We start from the raw sequence: 22846 nt of genomic DNA, 5'->3' as shown, positions 1-22846 counted from the left end.
CCGCTGCCTCCTTCCCCCGCACTGGAAGCACAGGCACATGAGCTTAGGAGGTGGAGGGAAGGGGCGGGCTGTGTGCTTTGTGAAAGGAGTAAGGCTGGGGGAAAGAATGTCACTGCTCTTACCCTTCTTACTGTTTAAATTCAACAGTTCAACAGATGCATTACCTCTCAGCTCATCAAGTGGTTTAGCAATTTCCGTGAGTTTTACTACATTCAGATGGAGAAGTACGCACGGCAAGCCATCAACGACGGGGTCACGAGCACGGAGGAGCTGTCTATAACCAGAGACTGTGAGCTGTACAGGGCCCTGAACATGCACTACAATAAAGCGAATGACTTTGAGGTAGGCACTCATCTTCGTTTCTGCGTGTGTGGGTCGTGCTTTGGGGCAGGTAGCACTTCATGGTGGCACCTTCCAGTGGTGGGAAGGGCTGTCTGCATCTCCCAGGGTGCTCATTTGTCACTTTAGTTGTGGTTGTTGGAGACTTAGGCCTCCTAGGGATTGGCAAAGGATGAAAGTTTTCACATTCTGGCTGAGTTTCTTAGGATTTTTGAAGTTTTGGGACTATAGAGAGAGCAGTCACCCTGTTGCTCTTTCAGGATTCCTAAATATCAAATGCTCCACAGCATTGCAGTCTGGCAGGGCACTCTGGAGGCCACCTGGTCCAACCTCTGCTCACGTGGGGACACCCAGGGTGGGCTGCCCAGAATAAAACAATTGCTTGAACTAAATGTGCTCAGTTTCCCCTCATGATGGTTTGATGACTTTAGTGAAGACCATGGTGGAGGGCAGCAGTGTGTGTGGTGCAGGCCCTCAGGAGACCATGGGAGTGAAAACGCAAGGGGAAGCTCATGGTCAGGGACAGTGGGAAAGTGGTGGTAGAGCATGTTTTATTATTGTTGGGTTTTATCTGCACCTGTCACTCATTGGTAAGTTGAGTAATGAGCCGTGTCCTGTAGCAGAAGTGGCATTTGTTGGCATACGATGGGTAGATTCCAGCCTAAAATTGTTCAGTTTTTGTTTTTGTTTTTAATCAGGGTCAATTTTTACAGCACTTTAAGGGCTCACTCAGCTCAGCCTCTTGTAGGAGAGTAGTTGCATAGACAGGACAGGAGAAGAAAGGGGTGCAGAGGATGTTCCCTGTGTATCTGCCATTCGCCACAGCCAGAAATACCAGATTTATGCACCATCACCTGAAGGGATCAGTCCAGGCTCTCTTTATGCCAGGATGTAAAAGGAAGATGCAGGAAAAGAAAGGGAAACATGCAAATGGATAAGAGTTGCTAGCTTTTCTTCTGTCAAAATGTTCTTAAACTCCCTCAGGGTTTTCCTCTTTTTCATTGCAACTGTAATCCCATTTGCAGAACATAGATTGAAATGCTCTTTGCTCTCAAACATTCTTGGTCCTTTACAATTTCAGATACTTGTTTCTGCTTTTCAAAGCATTTGCTGCAATGTTAATTTTAACAGATAGCTTCAGTGAAGAAGCATAGGGATCACAGAGGTGTTTTCAGGAAGATCAGAAAATGCAAGTCTTATTTGTTCAGTGCTACCAGTGGTGGCTGCCTCCTTAGTAAATGGGTCTGACTGTTGGTGGGAAAGGAGCTCCTTGCTTCTTTCCCCAGAGCTGGAGGAAATGGCCTTCAGACATCTTACAAAAGACAGTGATTTGCAGATCCTTTCACAAAGCCTTTTCTGTGTTATTTGAGATAATGAGAATTTCTCAGAGGTTCAGTTCTTGGTTTTGCAGTGAAAATCCAGCAGTTATGAGATCATTAAACTGTATGGTGCAGTTTTTAGTGTAGCCTATGCAACTTTTGCCAATAAATGCCTAGCCCCTCCCCCACAAGCTGCAAACCAAAAATGACAAGTACTGTAATGTTGAAATTGGATCCAAAGGGATTTAGCAAACTGAGCATTTGCCATATTTAGTGTCATCAAAGTTCCTTACTCCTATACTTCGTTGATGCATTGCTGATCTTCTGATTAGTCTGATAGACTGTTTCTCTTAAATCACTTACCCTCCCCTTCCTAAACCCTCCTCCTTTTCTCATCTTGGGCAAAATTCATGCATATACATAAATATGCCTAAATTGACAAGTGGGGAAAAAAAAATAAAAATAAATAAAGCTAAAATGTGCATTTGGTCCATATCTGGCTGTGTCATTGATTTACTTAGGAATCTGTGACACTGTTTCTCGTTCCCCGTGCACTGAAACTGACAGCTCTAAGCAAAGTCAAATAAGATGTTTAACAAACCACATGCCCTATCGTTTGTAGCCTTGCCATTGTACCGTCGTGGCTGTAAGCCAGAGCCCAATACGCCACCTCCTCCCGCCACACAACTCTGCCTGTGTCTGTGTGCGCATGTATGTGTACATGTGTGTATCTGCTTCCACATTTCTCTTTCTTGCTATGCAGTTTGCTGGAAAAATCAGTGCTGAATGTAGCTGCACACAATAATTCTAAAACAAGTTTTGAAAGCTGGAAAAACTTTTTTTTTTTTTACTTTTTTTTTTCTTTTTTTTTTTTCTTTTCATTTTTTCCTGTGGGAAATGAAGGTGTTTCTCTCTTCTGGGGCATTTCTGCCAGAGAGTGAGAAGGTGGGTTGTGCTGATGAATGAAAGCCACAAATGTCAGTGTCCCAGCACAAGTGCCGAAGTTGGTCAGAAAGAGAGGACAGCTTGCTGTGCCACTTGATATCTGTCTTGTCTGTCTTTGTCCCACAGGCTCTTGAATACCAGCTGCAATAATTAAAGTCAGGTATTGTTGCTATGCATCACAACAGCAAATAAATAAATAAATAAATAATTCTAAATGGTTCTGTAGCTCTCTTTCTTAAAAGATATGATCAGAGCTCACGGTTATGAATGTGACAAAATGGTTTCAAGTATGGGAGACACCATGCTGTAAGTTTAAATTAAAATATTGTTAGAAAGTTATTTATTTACTTAAAACAAGCAAAAGAAATTGGCCTGAAGACAACAGCTGGATTTCAGCCTTGCTTTGGCTCCTGCTTCTCCATCACTTTTGCTCCCTGAAGTTTTTTGTAGTTACCGTCATTCTCCATGTATTAACATCCCTGCAAAATACCCTGGTTCTTTTTCTTGTGCTCGTTGAACAAGTCAGGCCGAGCTCTGAAGTCCCAGGCTCCCAAGCCTATGCCTGGCACTTTGTTTGATGCCTTCCCACCTGCTCTGTGCACTCGCCATGCTCCTCTGCATAGCTGCCAGATGTAAGCCCGCTGTAGCATGGAGTGTACCCACCTTTGCAGATGTGATTACTGAGATTGATCATGATAGCAAAACATCTGCCAAGCTGTGATATTTTCACAAGGATTTGGGTACAGTGAGGTCTGACATGGCTACTGTTTCTTGGTCCTGGCACATGTCATCTAGAAGAGGAAAGACCATTTTTAGGAAGTTTGCTCTACTTTTGCCAGTGGAGAGCCGTGTTGTTGGAAAAGAACCTCATCAAGGCCAGTTGTGCTGCTGTCTTAGTGGAACATACTTAGTGCACTTTGAGTTAGTCCTGTAAATGTCTGTGAGATTATGTAAAACAATTCAAACACCGCCACCTATAAAGTCCAAGTAATAACCCTGTCACATAAGTGCCCTGCAAACCCTTGAGAGGAACATTGGCTGACAGCAATTTCAGAAGCGATGATGGTTTTAGGCCATTTCCATTTTGGGATGCTCAACTAGAGATCTGTTAATGAGAGCCACTTTGTCAGGAGGTCCTCGACGGTCCATTTTCTGACAATGATGTGTGCCCAGTTCTGCATCCAAAAATTAAAACATCCTAAATTAGTGAAAATTCTGGCCACTTGAGATTATTTTAGGAACCTGTGTCACACGCACAGAGTCAAACTGAATGTTTGAGGTTGGAAGGGACCTCTGGAGATCATCAGGTCCAATTCCCTTCTCAAGTGTCCTTTCCCAGTTGCATCATCAGGATTCATCTCAGTCTGAACTGGAGCTCATCAGGAGGAGAGTTAAAGCTTTCTAACCTGATTCTGGTCTAAACTGAGGCCTTATATATGTGCTTTTTGCTTTATGAAGGCACTGTAAAGGAGAATTTATAACCACCCTAATGCTCCTTTACACAACTCGAGCAGCATAAAGTGGTCTCAAGAGAAGTGAAAATCAAGTCGATAACTGCTAACTTCCCTCTCTGAGCTTGCATGCTCTTCCTCTACAAAGTGGAGCAGCAATCTGAGCACTTGTAATGGGACCAGAAGTGGGCCCAGGCTGATGGGACAGTTGTTTATTTTAGTATTACACTCCTCGCATTTTTTTCCTCAGCTGTATACTTCCTCATTCAAGGGCTTTATTGTTGTAGTGTTTCAACATCGTTCTCCACATTCTTAAAGAAAAAGTCGGAATGCTTCTCTCTTGCAGTCTGCAGCAAGGGGAATAAAGCTGAATCTGCAGTTTAAGAATAGCAAACATAACTGTCCCGATAGCCCTAAAGAAAAAAATGAGACATCCATCTCTAGATGGAACTTCTTTCTCACTTAAAAATCTTGCTGTCAGGAAATTTAATTGATGCCCTCAGGTCTTTTTCCTTTTATTTTGTGTTGTTTTGTTTTGTTTTCTAAATTTTGAGGAGGCTCTCTTGTGAAACAGCAAAGCTTTCCTTGAAAACTGTGCAGGAATCGGAGCTGATTTGTAAACTGAGTAAGAAAAGCCATGGCTTTCAGTAGCGGGATCGTGCCGTGCACGTATCAATTAATGCTGCTTAATCAGTTTCTGCAGTTGGTGGAACTGCAGCTTGTAGTTGGAAGCTATTAGGGAGGGAATCACAGGAGGAATACTGTTGCAGGACTAGGCTCGTTTTTTATGTTTGTGTCCTCTGGATTCAAGGTGTTTGTATAATGAAGTTGGCACATTGATATATGATCTATTTTTTAATGTCATTACAATTTTAGTTCCCTCTGCCTTTTTGTCATTGGGTTACATTTAAGCACAGCAAGATCAACTTTAAACTTCCTTACTCAACAGCTTTATTAGTTATAACGTACCGTGACCTTTCTCAACATTCTTAAAGAAAAAGATACAGTGTAATGTCACTTTACTTTGCTTATTGTTCTTTGTTGTGGTGAACAAAGCATTTTCTACAGTGGCTATAGCACATAATTATACAGCTTTCAATAGCGGTGTCTTGGCACATATCAAAGTTCAGAAGAGCCTTTAGAAAAAAAAAGATGTTTTGTGGCAGCCTAGGGAGGGTCTCATCTTTCCTTCAGAAAATAGTTCAAGGCTCTTCTGTCAAGCTTCCCTACTTAGAGCTTTTTCTCCTCCTGCTTCATAAAGTTTAAAGGGGATTCAGTGGAGTTCTATGATCTATTTCCTTTGAAAGATTGTTCCTTTGCACAGAGAAGTCCTTTGACTTCAAGAGTTCACAGATTCATGTCTTTAGGTATCATATGTCTGACCTTATCAGTTACTCTATTTAATGTAGGAGAAAAAGTCTCAACTCTTTGTGTTTGTCTGTTTTGCCTCTGTGAAATGATTTGGTGAAAAGACCATCCTTTTTAACACACCACTGAGAGGCCGTTTCTGACTGTAACCTACCCTGTGGCTCTTCTGAAAAAAAAAAAAAAAAAAAAAAAAATTGTCCTTGTGTTTTGTGTATGGATGATTTCACAGTGAGAATAGAATTATACAAGGACAGGCACACATTAAAAAAAAAAAAAAATCTTTTGCTCTCTTTTTCCTAAATGATCTATTGGCTATTTTGGTGGCTGCTACTCTGGTTCCCCAACAGGCACGACCATTTAACAAACACAGAGATAGCGGCTGGAGTGCTGGGCCAGCAGTAGGTTTTCCCTTGCTTCGACCTACCCCAAAGGCCTTCATAATTAATTGTCCTTCAGAGATGAGGAAAGTTCAGAGACAGTGTGTGTAGCGATGTCTATTGTCTGACATTCAGTTCTCCTTCCCTCAGCTCTTTTTCTTCGTTCCACAAAGGGTTATCAATAGGAGCAGGGAGCAAGCTCTCTTCTAACAGCTGCTGGTGGTGGCGGTGCTGTCTGCGGAAGGTATCATTGTGTTCAGCCATCTATGGATTAAATGGCTGCAAAAGTTCTAACAACCTTTTCAAACGGGCGTGTTTATTTCATCTGGATTACACAGACCTATTTAGCTAATTAAAAACTTTCTCAGAACCCCTTCTCTTTTATGCGGAGGGGAAAAAAAAAGGCAACTGCTGTCATTATGAAGAAGGGCTGCCGTGAAACTTTGGTAAATAAATGAAAAATTTGATCAGTCCGCTTAGATCAAAATGCGCCAAATAAGCATTTGGTTTGTCTGTTGAGTTGTTCCGTGCTTTTGTTTGGTTTTGGGTTTGTTTTTTTTTTACTATTATTTTTAATCTTAGGAAAAAGAAGGGGGCACAGTAGAAAAAGCATAAAAGAAAACATCGGTGTAAGCTGTAACAGAAACAAACACTTGACAATAGAAAAAAACTGCCAGGGTTCATCCTGCCTCTGCTCGTAACATCAAAGTGCAAAGAAGCCGGAGTTGGCTAAACAGATTATTAATACTGTTGCACCTTCTGCAATTCATTTGGAGAGTTCTCTGTGGCGTAATTATTAAACTTCACATAAAACAGGATAAAATTATATACGTGCTTCCTTGTTTCCCCTGGTGGTACGCTATACAAAGATACGATGCGGTTAGTAGATATGCAAGAAGTACAGTCAAATTAGGGCTGTTTATTTACGATCGTTATGTTACTGCTCCAATTAATTGGGCGAAGCCAAAAAAGACAAATACAATCATTCTTCCACTGAGCAGTTTTACTAGCAAATTAAGGAGGTTTTAATATTTTTTTTTAGTCTTAAAAAAAAAAAAGTATTAAAGTACAACTCCACGTCAGACCTTTACCTGTATTCCTCATAAATGCATCACTTTGCCATGAAAAGGGATAATCATGTAGAACGTTTTCTGGGCTCCATCTCGCTTCCTTAATGCTATGAAGGAGTGCTCAACAATCGAGATCAATTATTGCACGATTAAGTTATTAGGCCTGGCATTTGGAAACAGGTTTTCTGTATTTAAGAAGAAATCGCATACAAAGTAGATGCAGCTAATACAGTAATGCAAAAAAAGATCATAAAAAATTAAAGTTATTCTTATGAATCTTTCATTAGAAGCAATGAAAAGGGACACTGGTGAAGCCAAGTGCTTTGTTCTTCTGAGCTCCTCTTGGAGGGCCCGATCCTGCAAACCATTACGTGCCTGAGTGTTCCTTCTGCCAGCGTCCTGGTGGCGCCTGCAGCGAGTCCCCTCCTCTGTCACCGTTTGCCCAGGCAGGCCCGTGGTGAAGGGCGGGCTGCTTTGCTTCAGCAAACAGATGCTCCCTCTAAAAACGGGCAAAAAGTCCTGCAAAAAAACGTGCCGCCGAGTCACGCAGCTGTACCGAAGCAGACGCTTGCTTTTACGCAGGGAGAGCTGTTGGGAAACGATTTAAGGCTACTCAGAGCTTTTCAGATTACTCCCCACCGCAAATAACATGTTAAGTACTAAATTGCCCTAAGCGGTGTTTTATTACTGATCAATAAAATAGTAATCTTGTCTTTTAGCGTGGAAAAATATTTTAGTGGGATTTTTCCTGCTTTCGTTCCTGGATAACAGTAAACCAGAAAGCACAGTCACCGAAAAAAAAGCCAAACCCATCCTTGTTTGTTTCTAATTTTGCTTTGGGGGAATACTAGGATTGTTCCAGCTGAATAGTGCAGGGTTTCTGTGCGTGTGCCTGTGAGTGCATGGAGCGGCAGTGTGCTTTGCTTGGGTGAGGCTTTTTGTCTGGTCTTTCTGTTTTTTTTTTTGTTGTTGTTGGTGTTTGTTTCTTGTTTCTTTTTATTTTTCTTTTTTTCCTTTTTTTTAACAGTAATTTACTTGTACTCATCCTTACTGCCCCATCCTCTTCTCAAACAAAACAACCCCTTTTCCAAAAAAAAAAAAAAAACCACCAAAAAAACAAAAACAAACAAACAAAAAAAAACCCGGACAAAAACAAAACAAAACAAAACTTGGCAAAGTCTTCCGATTCCTACTTGTCATTTCATTTTGCATTCAACAAGGGGTAGTGGGAATTGAAACGTCAACTGGAGATGGAGAAAAGCACCAATTTATCGTGCACTAGCCTTGCACAATTCAAGATTTCTTTTGCTAGCTGCACACATTATCCCCAACCTCTCGCCACTCTCTTGTGGCAGTTGTGAGGAATGGCTGTTCCTTCCCGTGTGTGTACTGCAGGCCTCTAAAGACTCTTATTTATTCTCTCCCATGTCACCTTGTGTACAGTCTGGTCTGTGACACTGATGGTGATTATGTCATTATTTTGCTCTGGGGGCTTTGGCACATCTGCAGAGCTGATGCACATCTTCTTTGTTACGCTGGCATACGTCCCATATCGCAAATGCTTCATTAGCCTTACTGCCTGCCTCCTTGCCAGACAAGAATACCCAAATCCAAGCTTCTTTTTGCTCTGTTCTTTTGTGTCTGTGATGAGCCTTTATTCATCTTCCTCGTTCTTCCCTGTTTTCTATTTTTCTATGTAAAACTGATTTCCAGATGTCTGTCATTCTCCAAAAATCCATCCTGGATGAGGAGTGAGAAGCAAGGTGAATTTTAACCCATGTTATCCCTTGCTAGCACAAAGTCTTATCCATCTGAGCTTAAATCCTTTTAAATTCATCCTACACCAAAAGAATATGTGGGACTATGCAGTTTCAGTGAGTAAGAACATTTTAAAACTCTGTATTTGATAAAAAAGTAAAAAACAACCCAACACAAACATTTTTCTTACCAGCTAGTAAATCCTAGTTTTGGTAATGGGTAATGGGTAGCATGCAAGCTGCTCGTGCTTTTCTAGACTTTCTTCCTTTCTTGTAGACAATATAGCTATATTTCTCATTCAGAACTTCTGGGGAAGCAGTAAAAGAAGAGGGTGTTCGCAAGACCCGATCGACCGACATTTCTTATATGCTGTGTGTTCTTGCTCCTTTTTCACATGAAAGGGCACAGAACGTTTTGTACTGTGAAAATTGAGGAAAATGTTTGATCTTCTAAACTTTATCGAAGCTCTTCTATCTATCTTCTATAACTATCATACCAGAGAGATCTGAAATAGTGGGTTAGCTACTAGCTTCATAAGATTTTTTCCATCCCATCCCACCCACCTCACCCTTTTTCTTCATGACACTGAGTTAAATTCTGGGCTGGATTCTCAGGTTTTGGTGTAAATCAGCTCCAGTAGTCATTGGAGCTAATTAATCCATGCCAACTGAAGAGCTATCTTTTGTTGTATACAGTCAAGTGTGTGAATATCTGTTAAATGTCAATGGAATGAAAAAAAAGAAAGAAAAAAGTTAAATTTGTTTGTTTAAAAAAAAAAAAATTGAATGCAGATCTGGATCTGGAGCCACAGAACCATCCTGTCCATGGCTGTGAGGTGGAGGGAGGTGTTGTTTTTATTGTTGTAAGGGGCTCTTGCCAAAAGGAAAGGTCCCAGCTGATACCATCTCACAGTGTGGGGTCTGGGCTGTGTGACTGACTTTAACAGAAATCATACAGATAGGATTGCCCATCCTGTAGGATTTTGAACAGGTCACCTTCAAGCAAAACACTACTTGCTTGATATCTTCAACATATTTTAAAACGGACAAGAGTTAAGTTCTTGTAATATGAATGAAGGATTTTGTATAACCTTTGGAAGCCTTGGGAAAGATTTAGTAGCTTTACAACCTGTGCTATTTTCCTAATGCAGTGGGGACACTGTCTTAAGAGGTGGTTAAATCGGTAAGAGCAAAACATTCTCTCTGTGAGGAAGCAATGACAAAATATTGCAGAGGTCCATGGGGAGTGTGTGGCCGTCACCTACAGTGAGCCACGGCTCACTGTCATACTGAAGTGACAACAGTAATACAAGGACTGAAGTTAAGAAATGCTTTTCAGTTCAGGAGGGAGAGAGTCCTGGATTTCTCCCATAGCTACACAGAGCCCTTCACTTGGCGTATTGATGAATTTTGCTGTGCAGAGAAAGAGCCACACATTTTCCTGATGTGAGCGTGGGTGGGTGAGAGGAAGAGGCACAGCCAGAAGGGCCGGCTGAAGTTAATCAGCATATCGGAGATGATTTCTCCCTGCAGATCTGGAAGGGGCAAGGTTCATCCTTCTTATCTGCAGAGGGGGAAGTTACACAGCCTGCTGCTGCCTCATTTCACTGTGCCATCGGAGGGACTCAGGGACCGCCCCCAGGGGGACACGGTTTCAAGGCACAGGTAGAAATGTGCCTTTGGAACAATCTGTAGCTACGCAGTAGTCCAGAACCGCTCAGGGATGTGGCCTGGAAGTTGCTTCTGTGTGTAATGGGGAGTTTATGTGAAGAGCAGCAGAGCAGAAAGACCTAGGGGACTGTCTCGCTCCAGTTTAGGAGTGAGGCAGAGGTTCTTTTGATATGTTATGCCCGGCGTGAAATTAAGAAGAAGAGTATTCAAATGTTGATCTGACCAGTTTATTAGAAATGATAGACAATTGAGGGGATGGGGAAGGGAGAGCGACGAATATCAAAATTAGGGTGATGGGGAAGGGAAAGTAGGCGATAGAAAAAGGTAGAAAAGAGCAAGAATTACGTTAAAGCGGGGAATAGTCACCTCCTGGATGCAGCAGCATCCCGTAGCACGTTGTTAACGTTGGTCCGGGGCAAAATAAGCGTAGGGGAGAGCAGCAGCGGAGTAGCAGGCCGCAAACAGCAGATCGGTGAAACGCAGAGAAGACGGTCAGAGTAGCGAGGTCTCAAGAAGCGGAGTCTCGGGCAGCGAGATCCCACGGAGCAGAGTCTCAAGCAACAATCCCAGAAGAGACAGTAGGCAGCAGTAGGACAACAGTGGAGGAATCTGAGGTCAGATACCTAGAAAACCTAAACCGTGGTTTGTCCGTGCCCTTTTTATCCTTCTTTCCAGCCTTCGAGACATTTCTGGAAGGTTTGGGAAGGCTCAGGTCAGAGTCCTGTGATTTCCTCAGAGTTGTCAATCTTCCTTGAGATGGGCCAACATGGAAGACCACTTGAGGGACATTAGTCCTCAGAGATGGCCATCTTCCTTGAGATAGGCCAACACAAAAGACCACTTAAGGGCCATTAATCAGCATCTTATCTCCCTTATGTAGTTCCCAGACTTGTCCATCTCCTAAACAAAGGGATTTCTCGAACCTTGGTTCCTGTGTGTCTCAGACAAAGGGAGTCCTGGAACCTTGGCCAGGACTTGCCTGAACTTGTCCATTTCAGCAAACTTTGAGACAGTAATGTAAAAAGCATGGCCTCTTACAGGGACTTAGGTGACTACAGTGGTACAGACATGTAAATGTGTTTAATGCAGTAGTCTACAACTTTAGAAACTTTTTAGTGATAGAGAGGGGAAATCAACACTGAAAAGAAAAGCCCTTTGAGTGCCAAGTATCAGTGTTTAGGGAGAATCCGAATGGCTTATCTCAAGTAAATGCAGAGAGGGCTGGCTCCATCAGGACCAGCCTTGAGGTTATCTCATCCAGCGCTGTCTACAGCCTCACCATTTCCTTCCGCAAGGGCTAATGAGGAGTCAAACGATGGGGAGCTCAGTCCATCAGGACTGAGGACTTTGTCTCCCAGCTCAGTAAACTGACCGACCCTGGGTGGGCCCAGCACTGGAGCTCATAGTTGGATGCCTGCAACCTGGATGAGGCCGTGTGCAATTTCCACAAACAGTGCGCAGTTTCCTTCCCCAGCCCGTACCCTCTGTCATGGGAGAGAGGAAAGGAGGTCTCCTGATGCCAGAGGGCATAATTACCACCTTCGTGCCACCCCCAACAGGACCCCAGTGACTGGCCGCTTCCCTACCAGACTGATTAACCACCACCTTCTTCCATCCCTGCCTCCCAGCCCCAGAACACACAGTTTGAACAGGGAAAGGGCACTCTGGTAACTGCTGGGGCTTTGTCAGGGGCAGGAACAGAAGACAAAGGTGACTGCAGTGCAGAGAGTTAGTAAGAGCAAGCAAGAGCAAGCAACACTGATTACGGATGTTTACTCACTGTTATGACGTTTTTATATGTTACAAGATGTTCTTTAGATATATAAGCCTTTAATTGGAGCTCCTACTACACTGTTAACGGTTCGTCTTAGAGGCCAAATTCTGCTGAGCTTCAAAGAATCCTTACATACGACAAGCTCTGCAAAGCACCTCTATAGCGACCCATAGTCTAACCAGCAGTCACTGCCTGCCCTGTTCTGCAAGGAATTAAGCCATGAGAGCAGAGGCCATCCTCCTGGTGAAGGCCCTGCTCCTCACAGAGCAGGCTGTGCCTCCTGGTCCTTACAAGTCAAACATCTAATCCCAGCATTCTGCTATGTGCAAGAGCACCCTGCTGTTCTGCATCAGGGCCAGGCCTGAGTGGTCATCCTCGTGCTCACTTTCCTGGGCAGGTGTTCTGTGGGCACCTGTATGCACTACCTGCCAGAGTTTGGCAGCAGGGTATGTAATATGCCACTTGGCATTGTAGGCAGCCTCTGGCAGCAGATTGCGTTTCCCCATCGTGGGGCTGAGTTACAGTTAGACTATTGGGCGTATGAGTTTTATTTCTCCTTCACATTTTGAATGAGACACCTTCTTGGGTGTGAAATTTCTGTGATCCTTCCTTCCATTCCCCAATGTATACTAAACCCCCAACTATCACAAGCCAGAGGAGCCTTAGTGATTTTTCCATTCTGCAGCAGTGCCATTGGCAATGCAGTACGTTAAGGGCAATCAGAGTTTCCATTAGGAGCTTCTACATCTCATGCAGTTCGAATTTATCAGTAAGGCAGAAAAGGAGACTTGATAATCATCTCTCCAGCTAAATACTATCGATAATTTTTGAGCATGGGGAAAGGAGAGAACTGAACTGCAAGGTGCAAAAACTCTAAATAAATTGTAAAATGGAAAGTCTTTTATGTTAGCCTTCTCAGGTCTAGTTACCAAGTTTTGTGCTTAAAAACTGGTGCTTTGAGGCGGTGGTGTTTACAGCAGATCGTAGCAGTGTTCCTGTTATGGATAGGAACATGTTTGTTGCCTGAGCCATGGGCAGAGCAGTGCCCACAGAAACCTTGTGGGTCAAGATGCCTTCTGTGCTGTGAGATGGGACAGAGGTCCAGGCTGGGGATGGGGAGCTTCAGCAAACTGCCTCCTGCTGTACGGGGAGCCTGCACTGTACTTCCCATTCTTTATTTGTGGAAAAGCTTAATTGAAATGCAAGTGATTAAATCTAATGTATCACATAGTATCCATTTTCACTGCACTACCACTTTCACTTCCCTGATATTATCAGACATCTCAGCAGCCCCACTGTCAGTGCCCATTCTCCCTCCTTTTTGTGAGCGTGGCAGAGGAGATAACAGTGAGCCAGTGGTAGATTAGTAGTGCCCCAAACCTCACATGAAGGATAAGACATCTCAGCTTTGTTTCAAGCTAGCACTTTCAAAATACATTCTTAAATCATTTGAGGGCCATGTGTTTTCCAGCTTCTCACAAAGAGTGAAAAAAAAACAAACCAGTAAATGCAGTAAGAAACCTTTATCTCTTTCCTAATTTTTCTCTTCTGAGCAGAACTCAGGCTAACACCTTTCCCACACGCCAGGCTTGGCACTACAGTGTCTCTGCTGTCCCACAGCAGTGGGCTCCTCATCCTGTGGCACTAAGGCTGGCAGACTGCGTTGAGCAACCACCCAACTCCTGGTCCATATTTTTCTCTTTCCAAAAAAATTTGTTTCTTAACAGACTCACGTAGCAAGAGCCATAAGAGGAAGCCTGCAGGCACCAAACATGGTGGCACCAGAGGGCTGCTGTTGTAGTCAAGGGATCAGAGTACATGTAGCAGTGGGCAAACTGGCACCTGCTCCCTAGAAAGGCTTTGGTAGAGTGCAAAGTGTGTTTACTGAAGTGTCCAATAGTTGAAGTATTTTTCACTTGTGTTTTTAAAATAAAAACATCCTTTCCAACTATTTCCCTCTCCTCATAAGTGATAATGGAAGAGGCATTAGCCTTTCCATCGGCTGAGCCAACCTATTTTTTTCTAAGAGGTGTCCAGGATGTTCAGCCAATTGAGTGATCTAATTAGCTGAAAATTGTTAATTTCCTTTACCTTATAAAGCACCTAACACAGAAACTGTTAAATAATGTTAAGTGTCAGACTTAAACTGAGAACATTGGGCCATATGCTGCCATGGCTTTCACGCCAAAAAGTGTAGCAACTTACTCCAAAACCTGCCTCCAAATTCTGTGTGGAAGCCAAAGCCTCCTGCTTGATATGCTGCCACACCAACTTGTGGCACTGAGACGGTCCCACGCAGCAGCTCACCATGTGTGTGATGGGAGGTGAAAGGCTGGGCAAAGGTGCAAGGAGCCGGGACTCCAGTGAGGTATTGCACACACACACTGCCCCTGAGAGCTTAGGAAAATAGGGCAGCTCTGGGCAGGGATATCCTGGAAACCATGGCACATGAGTGCCTGCAGCTGCAGATTGTGTGAATGCCTAGTCTGCAGAGGAATCAGTGAATGTGTAAGTAGACAAGGGAGAAGGAAGAGCTTCTAGCTCTTCAATAAAGGGAAGTTGACTAGCTCTTCAATAAAGGGGAGTTCACCATCTCCCTGCACCTGAAGAAGTGTGTGGTCCCTGGTGTTAACAGCCACCCTGCAAGCCCACAGAAAAGGTGGCTTCCTGTAGTAAGATGTCTTGCTGTGTTACTTCTGGCTTGCCCCAAGAACTGACCTCTTACAGGACAGAGAATATGGGAAGGGCTTGCCCCCCAGTAGGTTTCCTACATGGCAGGCTGTGAGCACATGTTTAGGAGCCAGCTTGCCCCAAAAGCCTACAGCCTTAAGTCTTCTTCATGTAAGAGGCTCAAAGTGATATATGGATGATGTATGTAGACTTTCTCAAGTGCCTTCTTTGAGAAGGTTATGCCATGCCCCCAGAAGTCATCTTTTACTCTGTATCTCATTTCCATCATCAGCTGAGGTCAGAGTACCCCAACTTTGGGGTACTTGTGAACATCCAGCTTATGCTTTGTATGAAGTTTGCTCAGCAAAAATATTTCCCCTGAATCATCTGCTGTTGCTGTACGTACACTGGTCTGGACTGCTGCATAAGCTGTTTGACCTAGAGCTACATATAGTGAGGTTGCTCCCCTTATCCCAGAGAGGTTCTCTGTCACTGACTGTAATAGAGGTTATTTACTCCTCCGCCTTGGGTTAGGAGGTTCCCAGCAGAGCCCCTCACTCCTGCCACATCCAGATCACCCGGCCAGAAGCCTGGTCTGGCCTCCCCCTCACCCCTTCGGCCTGTTTACCTCCTACCACCGTGACCTTGCTCTCTGCAACGTGAGCAGCCTTTACCAGCTGAAGACCTCTGATCCCAAAAGTCCGCTAGAGATTTTGGCTTTTCTAGTTGGCAAGATGACTTGTTGCCCACCAGGTCAACATGAATAAAGATTTTTTAAATCCATGAAGTCCTGCAATTGAAAAAAAAAAAAAAAAAAAAAAAAAAGAAAGAAAAAAAAAGAAAGAAAAAGCTGCCTCTCTCTGGATAATTTAACCTCTCCTGGCAGCCTGACATCTTGAGCTGCCTGTGCTGCACTTGTTTATTTGTGCTCGTAATTAGGATCAAAAAACAAAATCCAAACAGACATTCACCAAGAATTCTACTTTATATAAAATTTGAAAGTAAAATCAATCCTGACCCAATCTTATCATTTTTAAAGTATGTTTATCCAGCTTTGTGGTAGGAACAAGCAGACTGTTTGAAGGCCACATAGTTTTCAAACCTTGGTTGCAACACGCTACCCCGTTTTGAAACCGTCTTTATCTAGCCGAGAAAACTAAAATCTGTTTGACAAAGTAGCACTCCAGCCAGTTTATCTTGCAATATGGCTTTAGCTCACAGAGGCTATTGATTTCCTTAAATTAATGTTTACAGAATGCTACTGAATTTCACTCAACGGGACATTGTTCTTTTGAAGCTTTGTAAAATATGATACAGAGTGTTATTGCCATTTGTTCCTTTGCTAAGACTGATGAAACATTTATTTTTTTTTAGAGTGCAACCTTGAACTATAGCTGTTTCCTACAAGTGTGTTTACTCTTGGAACATTAGTAATACAACACACTATCAGACTCTAGCACAATACCACAGGCAAAGTCTGTAGGTACGCTGTGGCCAGCCTAATTGTATAAATGGAGCTGAAGTTTAATGCAGATTAGACATCGTATGAGAAAAGGTTTCGAGCTTAGCCCAGCTGTCCCTGTCTGGAGGATCTTCAGATTTGTGCACCACAGCCAAGCAGTTGTCTGACACTGTTACAATATTAGAACAGTTGTATTGGCCTTGGTACTTATAAACATGGGACCCCATCTTGAAAACTAGTGCCTGATCCGCTCTCCCTCTGCCCCCAGCCTCAGGAACAGCTTTAAGGGTGCCATGTACACCTAATGGAGGCTCCTGATCTGATCCCTGAGTAGGACTCTGAGAAATGCCTGAGTTATTTCTAAAAAACATCCTCTCAAATTCTGGTAGCTTACTACAATAAAGTCGCTGTTACCTGTTACTGGAATTTTAAATGAAATCACAGCCAGTAATGATTTGACACTTTTCTATTGCTTTCTGCAGCTTCACTACCATTAGACACATCAGTCCAAAAATCCTCATTGTTTGCTTATGAGAAGCAACCAGCAGACCTACACTGGTGGGCACCCTTTTAGAGTGTTGTGCACCTTATCCCACTTGCATCAGAGCAAACTGCTCAACTCAAGTATGAATGGGAAAAAGTGCTCCTGAGGACATGTGTGCCCCCACCAGCCAGGTCCAGCTGAGGTGGGCCAGCCCCAGGGGACATCAATTCTCTCTTAAAACCAACAGAGCAGTGAAAATTTACATTGTTGAGGAGCTGCTCCTTGCTAGCCTCCTACGTGTGTTCAAGGAGAGGGACTTAAACTCCACTTTTACTGCCTGCAACATTAATGCACCACCTGGCAAGGGAGACAAATATGAGGTCATTTGAGCACCTAAGATGTTGGCTTCTTGCTTTACAAGACAGTGTCTAGAAGCAGAGAAGTTTCCTTTCTGATGTGGGTGTTCCACATAACCAGAAAGGGAAAGGAAAGCCAACCCTCTGTCTTCTTGTCTTTTTATCTAGTAATCTGTGTGGTCTCACTGCAGCAACTGAGTTTATCCATTTAAGTCCACTCTGTCTGCAGTACAAGTCCCCAGCTTGTGCTACTGCTGTCAGGAGATATGTCTCTCCTTGATCAATATTTACTTAACAAACAGCGGGGATAGGAGAGTTTGTTTAGAGGAATCATGTGTGCACAAGGGTGAATGAATGCTCGGTAAAGTACTTCACCTGTTTGTCTCCTTTCCTGGGGTATCTTTTCTGCTTCGGGTTTGCTACCAGTGCCCCTGTAAACATGCTGGAAGCCGCTCTGCTTTAGGACAGAGTTCATCAATCAGGTGCAGAAAATGTCTTCTGAGAGAATATTTTATTCCCAGCTCTAGGAAACTTGGCAGGAGAAGTTTAGGAACTTTGTAAAATTGTTAAAAAAATACTTGACACTCAAATAAAAATGAACTAATCTTCCTAGACTTGTGCTCTTATGAAAGAAAAGCTTCCAAAGATGTTTTAAGCATCTTCTTAGCACGAAACATTTCAATTTGGCACTGCCAAAAGCCTGAAGTGTTCCAAAGAAAAATGTACACTCAGATAAAATTTCACGGAAGGAAGTGTGCTTTGTGTTTTTGAAGAATTACTTTAGAAAGGTCCGTGTATTCATTTATCCACCTAAAACAGTTGTTTCTGATGCCTGAAGTCATCGCATGCAATTAGCTTTGAGGCATCTGAGTCTAGCTGGGGGGGGGGGAGGTATTTTATTTTGTGAATCAGAGTTGTAAAAGCCATCTGAAATATTCATGCAGAATTGTCTGAGAAGCAGTTTCTGTTTTATTTACTGCACAGTAGAACAGCCACAGTGGATTAGCTCTACAATACCCGTAACAAAAGCACAACAGCTGATGCATGTGATGTTAGGAGGTGACAAAACAGTTAAAGTATGCTGCTGGCTACAGGCAAGCAGTCAGCAGATGCAGACAAAAGGGTTTGTGACAAGAATAACTCTCTCTCCAAGGCGAGCAGTCAAGAGTATCCAAAATACCAATACCCTTTTCTCCTTGACATTGTCTTCGTACAGTCAGCATTTTATTGCCCTTTTATAGTAAAAAAACAAAACACAATTCTCCGGAATATCAGTTTTAACTTGACTTTCACAATTCTGTGATCTTTACATCTGTATTGCTTTTTCTATCATCTAGATCTACCACTTGAGCAAGAATTTGTAAAAGTTTAAAAGATTAACTGTAAAGAAGCCCACCCTTAATAGGATTAACGACATGAAATACACGTATAAATCTTTGAGCAGACCGGAGGCTTGTTTTGTCATTTGGTATTGGTGTTTTTCCCCCTTTCTGTTAGGAGAGAATTAAGCATCTTATTTCGCTAATGAAGAAATAAGGCTTGGGTAGAAATTAAACGTTTGCGTGACAATGGGAGAGATTTAGGTGCTGAAAAGGGACAGTGAATGGGCTGATGTTTATTTCAGAAGTGTGAAAAATCAGCTTATATATCTCCAGGAAAAAAAAAAAAAAAAAAAAGAGAAAGAGAGGGAGAGAGAGAGAGGCTGTCTTCTTTCTAACCTTTGTAATTCCCCTTCTATTCTCTGTGACATTCATTCAGCTGCCAAGCATGTTTGGCAAGGCTTGAGCCAGTGAGCGCACTTCCAGTGACCGCTAACCTTGGTATGTCCTGACACTTATGATGAGTATCTGCAGGACACAGAAGGCAGGCAGGCTGCTATGTCAGGCTTTTATTATGTACTGCAGAGGCTGGGGACAGTCAGTTTAATAAAACAAATCATCCTTGAAGGTAAAGCAACTGGGAAGAGGAGGAGGAGGGATCGGGGAGGGGAGGAGATGAGGGGAATGGGAGAGAAGGGAGAAAAAGTCTTTGCAGCACAATCCCCAAAATAAATGAATTAACTAATAAAAGACATAAGATGATCCAATAATGAGAAAAGCAGCAAAGAGCCACTGATCAGCCACCAACTTGAGACACACGTCTACTTCTGATGTGCCCTTCCTCCCAAAAGGGACTGTTAATGACCATACATGCCATCGAAAAGGGAAGCCTGATCCTCTTTGTTGGCATACAATCAGTATTGTTTTGCTGATTTTTCCATGAGCAGTGGTGACTTTTAGACCTGCTGAGAATCTGCCCTCACTTTCCCAATCACCTCTGCCTTTTTGGTATTGTTTTTCCTGAAAAGAAATCAACAAGTATTTGTAAAATACATCACTTTCTGCAATTGCATACGCTTCTGCAGGAAACAAGTGTAAGCTAGGTTCCAGCTTTTGAGCCTTTGGAGCTGTATTTTTACTCCCAGAGAAACAATCTGTGCTAAGTATTTTTAATGACATACTCCTTTGTAGTGCTAACCTGAGCTGTTCAGCACGGCAGTTGCACGTGCAAATGCAGGAGTGAAATACCTCAGGTCTGTTGTTCAAGCCAAAGAACACGTCAATAGTTAAAACAGCAGAAATAGACAAGAGCAGATGAGAGCTTTAATTCACTTGCAGTTTTCATGGGATGTGAGAGTGTGGCTCAGGCTGGGGTCAGGACACGATGGTGGCCACTGGGCTGCGTCAGGAGGCAGGGGCTCAATATGCATCAGTCAGCAGAGCTGCTCTGAAGCTGGCATATTTACACTAGCCAAAAGTTTGGCCTGGGACTTTTTCCTAGGTTATACTGACAGATTTGTGTGCGACAAAGTGTGATTTCTTGTTAAATCAGCCTGGAACCCACCTCGCCTCCCCCTTAGCAGACCTCATTGTCTCCTCCTGGTGCACGTACAATGTGGTTCTTTGATTGACTGCTGCCACCTGATGCTAAGAAAATGCCCTGGGTTCATAGTAGGCATTGTTGATTCTATTAAAAGAAACGTAGATGGAGTTTATTTGTCACTGAAGCATTTTCTGCAGATGTTCCTACTTCGGAGATGTTCAGTCAGCTAGGTGTAAAGATGTGCTGAATGGGTCCCCATCACAAAGGGTCAGGGAAATTCTACCCTCAGATGCATAATTAACATGGCTGACTGATTAATTGCCCACTGAAAAATCTAACTACCCATCCAGTTAAGGACTTATTTTCAGGCTCTGAACGTCACCGGTATTTTCTTCAAATAATAATAATAAATAAATAAAAAGAATGCACTGTGTGGTTACTCTTTCTAGAAAGGAAAAATGTTGGCTGACATACTGTCCTGTGGGGATTAATCACAGTGCTATTCACTTTACAACATGCAAAGTAACGTGTGTAATCCAGTCTGACATGAAAAATTGCTAATAACATCCCAAAAGGAAAGAGTTATGAATGGCTGTAATGCCTCAGGAGTAGGGAAGATCTCTGGGAGCTCCACATAATGAGGAGGTCTCTTCATTCACTGCCGTGTTTGTGAGCTGCTCTCTGCAGCCTATTGTACCAGGTCCAGAGGGCCCGGCCCCTCAGATGTCATCAGGTAGAATGAAGTTGGACCCTGAAAGCAAACTCCTAGCCTAAAATAAAGCCTTCCTGTTCTTAAAGGAGTTGGAGGCCTGGAAGTTGGTAGTTTAGGGGGTTCACACTTCATACCCCATGAAATACAGCATCCTCTGCCTGGAAAACTTTCACATGCACAGGTAGAAGTTGTGTGGCAGGGGATGAACCCAGGTTGTCATGTCCGTGCTCGAAGTTGTCCCAGGTGTAACCAGGTGGAAAGACGTAAAACTTCAGGCTGCTCACTTAGCTGCTTGTTATTGCCACCATCCTATCTCCAGTGACTTGGAAGGAAAGAAAGGTTCTTGATATTGGTTCTCTAGAGTGGACCCCAGAATTAGAAGTTGTGAACTCTTCTTCCCAAGCACAGGGGGAAATCCTCATAAGCTGGCATTCATGTGTATGTCAGAAACGTGGTTATCTGCTGTATTTCTTTCTGTCTAGTATTGTGTAGTCAATGACTCCTTGCCTTGGTTGGCACTGAGAACAGCATGGGAGCACTTGTTGGAACTGCACAAACAGTAAGGTGTATCATTTCTTACAGTAATGAAAGAACAAGTAGGGTGTCTTTGGTATCCACAAGCACACAAATAGCAGAGAGGTTATGTGAAGTTTTGCGTTGTTTCTGTATGCTGCAATAAGTGAAAGATAATAGAAATCCTCTTCTCATATAGTTACTGCTGCAATGAATGTCTGTACAAGCATTTCTTTCTGTATAGCCTGCTGAGGGAAAAATTTCCATGGAAGGCAGCCTGTCTTTGGGAACAGAGGAGAGCACGTGGGGCCAGGTTTTGCTCTTGGAGGTCCACAGGGAGTTTCCAGAGGCATCAGGGCTTCTGGAAACAGCCCTTGTCAGCTGATTTCAAGGGGAGCTGATCTCATGCTTCTCTGCTAGCAAAAAGTTGCTAGCAAAGGGCTAGTATTCACTGCCCCCCCCACCCCCCCGTGATAGGTGAGTTAGGCTCCAGAGATGTATGGGATCAGATTAAACGTGCACTTTTCCAGACAAGTTTTCTAGAAGTGGCTTTGAAAGGCAGAAGAACAAAAGTCCAAAACAGAGGTAAGGTGCAGGCACTGATCTGACAGTGTGACACACAGTCAGTAACTGAGTGAGAGCTGCTCAGCTCTATGTTGGCCACAGGGACAGTTTGCGTTGATCCTACTACAGGTCAGAGAATTGGTCTTGCCAGGTGTGTCGGAGTGGGCAAATAATAGCACTGAGGGAGTACTTGCTATTATAAGCCTGCTGGCCAGTGGCCGGCTGTGTATTAGCAGTCCTAGCACTGTGAAGCAGTATTTCCATTATAAAAATGGAAAATAATACCTTTGTGGAGATGACTTCAACGTTGCGACTGACCTGCTGTTTGTTGAAGTGTTTGCTTTCAAATCACTGAAGGAAGGGGGTAAGAAGATGGTGCTGATATCTGAAACAACTGTGTAGAACGCGTTACTAAAGTATGGATGTGTTTTTTAACATTCACTCACTGAGAATGGCATGATGAACACATCCTTGTATTTACAAGGAGAGAAGCAGCTCGATAGTGAAAAAGTGAATCATCACTTGGAGCACAATGTGCCCATTGAAGGGGCTGGGATTTTATTTGTAGTCTTTCGGAAAAGAAGAGAAAGCCGTAGTGGTTCCCAATAAAGTCGTCTTACAGGAGTCTCTTGCACAGGAGTCACAAAACCAAGATGCTCACTGAAGGCTTGCCTGCTTGTTTTTCAACTCTGAACAACATTCAGAGATATCCTATTTCCTCCCTAGCTTTCAGCACTGGCTGTGACCAAAGCCAAACATGGAGGTACGGGCAGCTTTCTTGATGTGCACAACTTTTGAATTAGTCCCAACACAGGGAACATAGTCATAAATGCCCGGGTAAAATATCAGGCAGGGATTTCTCTCCTTAAAGACAATTGTGTTTGTTTCCCCTCCTGCTAATTATATCCTATAAATCCCCCACTCTCCAAACTCAGACAGTAACATTTTGTTACCTACATTCTGTCCGTAGACTTTACAAAGATCTCTAACACATGTTATAAAAGTTATTGCTATAGTACTATATATAACAGCTTTGCATAAGAGAATAGAAGGCTGCTACATTTAGAAAATGCAGGTGCTATGTAAGCCCCTTTCTGAAAGAAAGAACTTAGCTCAGTTTCCTTTGAAGAACCAGAGACTTGAAATTGAAAA

The 22846-nt window shown here is 43.1% G+C and overlaps 1 protein-coding gene across 4 annotated transcripts in view; it reads left to right on the top strand.

The window, feature by feature from the left end:
* The window catches only part of PROX1 (prospero homeobox 1), a 49950-nt gene that overhangs the window by 21100 nt on the left and 6004 nt on the right, over nt 1–22846 (top strand). For all 4 annotated transcript variants that reach the window (XM_015857342.2, XM_015857340.2, XM_015857343.2 and 1 more), the window contains exon 4: nt 148–342. In XM_015857342.2, coding sequence (XP_015712828.1) covers nt 148–342 — 195 coding nt within the window. The remainder of the gene's footprint in view (nt 1–147; nt 343–22846) is intronic.

Source organism: Coturnix japonica, chromosome 3, assembly GCF_001577835.2.
Source record: "Coturnix japonica isolate 7356 chromosome 3, Coturnix japonica 2.1, whole genome shotgun sequence".
Lineage (NCBI taxonomy): Eukaryota > Metazoa > Chordata > Aves > Galliformes > Phasianidae > Coturnix > Coturnix japonica.
The sequence above is the reverse complement of the archived record's forward strand: the minus strand, read 5'-3'. Positions and strand labels throughout refer to the sequence as shown.